Source organism: Gracilinanus agilis, chromosome 3 (assembly GCF_016433145.1).
Source record: "Gracilinanus agilis isolate LMUSP501 chromosome 3, AgileGrace, whole genome shotgun sequence".
In the NCBI taxonomy this organism is placed as follows: domain Eukaryota; kingdom Metazoa; phylum Chordata; class Mammalia; order Didelphimorphia; family Didelphidae; genus Gracilinanus; species Gracilinanus agilis.
This window is the reverse complement of record NC_058132.1, coordinates 22,767,051-22,773,753: the sequence shown is the minus strand read 5'-3', so window position 1 is coordinate 22,773,753 and position 6,703 is coordinate 22,767,051. Positions and strand designations below refer to the sequence as shown.

The 6,703-nt window shown below is 41.5% G+C and overlaps 1 protein-coding gene across 1 annotated transcript in view; it reads left to right on the top strand.

Annotated features, from left to right (window-relative positions):
• The window catches only part of LOC123240854 (carcinoembryonic antigen-related cell adhesion molecule 4-like), a 92,782-nt gene extending 87,467 nt beyond the window's left edge, over positions 1-5,315 (top strand). The window contains 2 exon segments of the mRNA XM_044668567.1: positions 4,980-5,033; positions 5,250-5,315. Coding sequence (XP_044524502.1) covers positions 4,980-5,033; positions 5,250-5,315 — 120 coding nt within the window.
• Positions 5,316-6,703: the final 1,388 nt, after the last annotated feature.

Sequence of the window (6,703 nt, the reverse complement as noted above, 5' to 3'; positions counted from 1 at the left end):
GACCTCTACTCTACTCAATTGAAACAATATTTGTTATTGTGTGCACTCAAAGCTTCTAATATTTTGAGGTTAAAGAGTTCTGTTACTATTTATGCATGCCCCAGAGATGGTGCCTTCCAACTCTCTCTACTCCATCTTCTACTATTCTCCAATTCTGACTCTTTACTTTCCACCTGGGTTACCTTGGGAAAAGATCTCTATGCCTCAGTTTCCACATGGGCATAGAAAGAGGGCTTAATTAGTTGGACTCAGTAGCCCCTCCCATCTCCATAGCTTTGCTGCCAAATCACTGTTTCAGTGCCAGATGACTTTTAAGCAAAAGATCACAGATGTATTGTGTTGTTGTTGTTTTCACCCTGGGCTGCCAAGACCAAAGAAATTCTACATAGCCAGTTATGGGACTAAAAACTCTTCCAGAATAGAGGAAGCTTCATAGATTTGGGGGTGTCTGGCTCACTGGCATCAATGAGTCACCAGAGCAAGAGGTTATCATCAAAATGACACATTTCTTGCCCTCACTGAGCTTACCTTCTCCTGAAGCTTCTCTGTTCTCTCCATCAAGTCAGATTTAGAGATGAGTGGAGATAATAAGATGGGGCCTATCTTGAGGAAGGTCAGTATCTTAGAACCAATGGTCTAGAAGCTTTAACAAATGTCATTATGAAATCTTAGAACCCCCAAATGTCAGAATCTTACATGAGACAACCTGGAAATGGTTCCACTGGGTATTTTCTGTTGCTGTCTTCCACCCGTGTCTGGAAGATTTTCCCTCCTCATCTTCTTCTTGTTCTTCATCTTCCTCTGAGTGCTAGCTAACGTTTCCTTTCCATAAGAAGCCTTTCCTGCTCACCCTTAATTCTAATGGTTTCCCTTTGTTGATTATCTCACCAGTTTCTTCGCTATACATCTTGTACGTACACTTTTTTTTGTCAGTAGTTTCCTCTTTTAGATTAAGTTCTCCTGGATATCTGGGACTGTCTTCAGATTTTCTTCATATGCTCAATGCTTGGCATAGCATCTGACAGCAAGAAGAAACTTCAGAAATGCTTATTGACTGAATTTCTGTGAGGGAAGTGAAGAAGATGGAATTCTTCTGTGTCCTCCTCACCTATTTACTGAGGGAGTGGGATTGAGATGGAGGAGTCAGTCTCTTGTGGAATTTAGGCCCAGGATACACCAAGGAAATCTTCTATCTCACTTTCTTTTCCTGCAGGAGAGGACACCAGTGTATATGAGAACACTATCTATCCAAGAGGCTTGACTCTGCCTGCACAGGTAGGGATTGAAGGTCTTTCTGAATCCCGTAAAGGACTTTGGGGGTGTTCATCAGGGAGAGGGAAGGGGTCCCTTTCCCTAGGTCTGGAGATTCTTGGTGGTCCTGTTCTTAGGCACTGTGAGCTGCCCAAGAGATCACATGATCACTAGAGTACACTGATGTGGTGGAGTGTTTGAAGGAGGACAAAAAGAAGGGCATTCATTCCCTGGCAGTGGGAAAAGATCTGTTTGGGGGCCATCATGGAGAAGGGTTGACTTTTGAAGGGGATTGTGGTGGTAAGTGGGAATCTGTTAACTGTCTTTGGTGGAATATCATGTGGAAGAACAATTGCATTTACATTCTTTGGCCCCAAAGGACATAATTGGGAGTGAAGGATGGAGTTCGTAGAGGTCAATGAAGGCTTGATGTTAGGAAATCTTCCTAATATTGAGATGTCAGTCATAATCTCTCCACTCCTCTCCCATCTCTCCCATACTCAAACATCCCAGTACTCTAGTTTGAGTCATTATCCATTCTTCCCTTGACTTTAGGAACACCCTCTTCGTTGGCACCCCAAACTCTACTGTTTCTCCTCCTCTCCATGCAGTTGACCAACATATTCCTTTGGTCCATGTCTGACTATGTCACTTCCTGAGTCAGGAAGGTTCAGTGTCTCCCTATTTTCAGGAAGAGAAACTAGGAGCTTCTGTTTATTCCTCAGGTCTAATCCCTAATTTCCTGTTTGGGAGGAACTCCCATTCTCAAAGTGAGGCAAGACAGAATCTAAGAATATGATGAGGGAAGTGGGAAAGGGCTACTCATATGAAAATATTCATAGCTACTCTTTTTTTGGTGTCAAAGAATTGGAAACTAAAGGGATGTCCCTCAACTGGGGAATGGCTGAACAAATTGTGGTATATGATGGTGATAGAATACTATTATGTTGTAAGGAATGATGAATAGGATGATTTGGGGAAGAGCTGGAAAGACCTCCATGAACTGATGCAGAGTGAAATAAGCAGAACCAGGAGAACATGGTACACAGAAACAGCAATATCGTAGAATGGTCAAATGTAATAATAGACTTAGCTACTCTCAGCAATGCAACGTCCCAGGACAATATGAGGGACTTATGACAAAGAATGCTATCCATCTCCAGAGAAAGAACTGTTGTAGTAAGAATGCAGAGGAAAGCATATGATTTTTCCCTTTTTATTTGAATATATGTTGTGGGGTTTGGGTTTTATCAGATTAGTCACTTACAAAAATGAACAATTTATTAATATGTTTTGTGTGATAATATATGTATAATCCAGATTGAATTGCTGTCCAGCTCCAGGAAGGGGGAGGGAAGGAGAAAGGGAGACAATTTGGATCACATAATTTTGGGAAATGATTACATGAAATTTGAAAAAATTAAACTAATTAAAAAAAAGAGTAATATGAGGATATTAACACATTAAAGTGTTTCCCAGATTTCTGAGCCCAATATGTGTTAGAGGGCAGACATGAAAAAACCTCCTTCTGGCTTCCAGGCCAGTTCGTTGCTAGCTATCTCCTGCTCCTTGGAAATTTCTCACTCCAGCACACCATCTTCTTTTTGCCCTCTCTGGTGTTTCGTGTAGGCTCTCTCCCATATTTGGAAGATATTCCTACCTCACCTCCATGTAATGGAACCTCCTGCCCAGTTCAGCTCAAGTGCCAACCCCTAAAGGAACCTCTCCTGCTCTTTCCTATTACTGGTGTGCTGCCACTGGACATTCTTTTACACTTGTTTCAAATTTGATTGTCTGTTTTGTAACTTAAAGGATCTTAAGTGGGGTGAACTACCCCACTGAACCCTAAGAGAGGGCCACTTAGGGCAGTTAAGAATGTGGGTATAAAAGCAGCAACCCAGGTTTGAGTGATTCACTCTTTGGGGGAAAAGAGAGTGCTGGCTGGAAGAACAGGTAGGATTGCTACTTCTCTTTAAGCCTAGCTTATCTCTGACCTGAAGAGCAGGATGGAATATTTTTATTTAACCATAGAGGCAATCAGCAAGACTGTCTAACCAACACTGATTCGACTACTATTGCAGAGAAATCCTGTCAGCAGTGTCTCAGCTAAACCTTAAACATCCACAGATCTTCAATCAAGCCTCTCTTAGCCATTTTGCACTTGATATTACTTGATACAAGGATATAGTTTAGCTTGTGAAGTATTAGGGAAAGAGTCTCTAATTAGGGTTTTCCCTTCGGGGGAAGCTATTCTGACAACACCTGAAGATATCAGACAGATTTTACCTTTCTCTCTTTCCTAAATATTGATCCTCCATCCCATTCCATCCTAGTTAATAAACCCTTGTTTCATTAAGTCTGTGTGTGTGAAGTTCCTTAGACCAGGATATATACATTACCTAAGCCAAATCTCCATCTTGGCACTCTATGAGCAGTTGAGATCTAGAGACCTAGAGACCTGTAGTGAAGACATCCAGAGTCAATTATCCATCCTGGTTTAGGGAATGAACCTCAAACAGTTGAAGACATCAATTTCTGTGGGGTTATCCCCTTTTTACTAGCAAGTTTAGCCCTGTAAAAGTTAAGTCAGATAGCAGTCATTACTGGTACAGAGGCAATTCTGTTAGATCAGTTGCCAGAGCCTTCTGCCTTCCAAAGCAGGGAGAAGGTAGAATTCTATCTACTCACTCCCCTCCCCCTGTTAGAGGTTTGAGTATTCAGCCAGGGGCTCTGAGCCTGCTGTTACATCAATGCAAACTTGTCCCATCTTTACAGTTTAAAAATGATTTCCTTCCAATAGGTATTAGCTCCTTGTCTGCAAGGATTGTTTTTCCTCTGTGTAATCCATGAAAAAAATGAACGAACAAATTAGAAATCATTCAATGAGTGATTTCTCTTCAAATTATGTTCATAGTTTACTGTACATTCAGAACTCTGCCAAGTATAGAATTTAATATTACAAATAACTTTGGTCATTGTCCACAATGAGATTACATTTCATTGAGGGAATGTAGAATTTCATTCTACACGCTGTCGAATAGTGACCAAATAGTAAGATTTTGCTTTGGGAAATTTCAGGGATGGCAAGTGGAATTGAACATCAAGCTAGAATTGATTAAATTATGTTTCTAGGACTGGAAACCAGGAGAGAAGATGGAGTGAGAGTGGAGTTTCCAGGGTGGGAGTTTCAGGAGCGAAAGGTGCTAGAGTGCTTATTTTGTGTATCAAACATGGCAGCTCCTGAAGAGTGGTCTGGGAAAGAAATGACTCATGGTTATAGCCATGTGCAGACAGCTGCTACGGAAACCTTGACTCAGGACATGTAGATTCTTATAGCAGGAGTTGCAAGTAGAGAACAAAAATTCCTTCCAGAATTTGACAAGGTGCTTGGCATGTAGTAGGTGATAAATAAGCGCTTACTGAAGAAAGAAGGTGGAATGGGCTTCTTAGGATATGATTCTATTCCCCACAATGGAAATCTCCAAGAAAGTTTGAATGATCTTTCTCACATGAGTTGAAAAGAAGGTTAGTGTTTGGACCTGGATCCGAATAGATGCTTTTTTTGGTCCTTTTCTTAATTTGAAGTTCCATGACCATGAAGTCTCTAAGATCCCTTCTGGCTGTGTCTTGTCATAAAGTTCCTTCTAGTTCTAGCATTTTCAGACTTAATTTCTTTTCAAACTTTGACTTTTGCAATCTTTGACTGGGTGCTGTTTTTCTATCTACAGGGCCTGGGCTCTTCCTCTACTTCCCCTGAAATCTCAACTGAGAGTCCCTATCAGGTATGTGCAAAGGACTGGCCAAGTCTCACTTAGGGACCATAAGAGGAAGAAAAATGCTGGCTGAAGATGAACTTCTTTTTTGATGGAACATGGAACAGGAACAAGACCAAGAATGAGAAAAAGGGATTTAGGGTATGAGGGAGGTGGGGTGGAGATTCCTTCTAATCCTGACTTCCATTCTGAGATGCCCATGACACCTCTTTTCTCCATCTCTAGATGTTGGACACAACTAGAGTGGACGTTTATGAAAAGATCACTCCCTTGAAGAAGCCTCAAGCATAAGGCAGAGGAAGAAGTCTCCAGGGATGATGTCATAGTCCTTCTGTTTCATTTCATTAAGGGGGATTGAGAGGCATCTTTCAGGAGAGAAAGTTGAGAGATCTGGGTCAGTGAGAAAAACCAATCAGGAGAGAGGTGTGATGGGATGGTATCTCAACGATGTCAAGGGCAGAAAGAAAGGAGCCATAAGTATATGACTACATATAGCAGCAGTGTTTATTTTAGCTGGGCATTCATCCACTGGGACATGTCTTAATAAACTGTGATGTATGAATATCATGGAATTTTGTTGTCTCTGAAATGTGAATTTGATGGATTTAGTGAAATCTGGAGGGTCACTCCACCCTAGTCCCTAGATTGTGCATGAGTCAGAACTTGTCTACTTTTTCTCTTGGAAAATCTTCCATCTCCATTTTTGGAGGGACAGGGATTAGATCCAAACTTTCTCAGGCTCCCAAAGAAAAGAGACAAGGGCTAGAATCATTGAAAAGGAAAGAATGGAGAGGTTGAAAGTAGAACAGAGAGAGGACGGTGATAGATTTAAAGAGAAATGAGAGGAGAATTGTCATTAGGTATTCACTGAGCTTTCCTGATCCAGGAAATGACATGGTCAAACCTGTGCTTTGGTGATTTGCTTGCCAGCTGTGTGGAGGAGAGGAGAGGTTGGGGCACTAATGAAGATGCTATTCCAGTAGTCAAGGGCTGAATTGATAATGGCTAGAGTTCTGAGGTGTTTGAGTGGATGGGAATAGAGGAGAGGTAAGATCTGAAATCTCATTAGTAGGAAGATTTCTTTATATCATTCCTTTATTTACTCTTCTACAAATTACATTCCTTTTCCCCTTTGTGCCTTGTGGGGTAAAGGAAAAGAAATCTAACCTGCCCTCCACATGATCTCCCTCCAAAGACAGTTATCAGGTCCCCATGTACTAGCACATCACCCTCCCCATCTTCTCTTCTCTAAGATGGACCCCAACCCTATCATCCCACCTTTTTTTATACCATTCTTTGTGTGCTCTCTAGCTAATAACTGTCCTCTTGTGACCATCTAAGCCTTCAGGCACTTCAATATGCCAAAGGCTTAGCTTCACAAAGTATCTCCTACTCACACAGAATTCTCATACAGGACTGTATCCTCATATGGAGAGAGAGAAACCCAAATAATGGGTTTCTTTGGGGTGTCCTAGGCTGAATTCCATGATGACCTGTCTCCCCCTCCCCTTCCTGATCTCTTCCCCAGGAAAAAGATAAGGACAACATAGGAAAAATCCTTCCTCTCCTTCTGTATCCCATTGAATATCAGTAATCATTTATCTAGTAAGTCCTCTGTGTGAGGCTCTGTGCTAAGAACTGGGGATCCAAAGAAAATCAATAGATAATCTTTGTTGTTG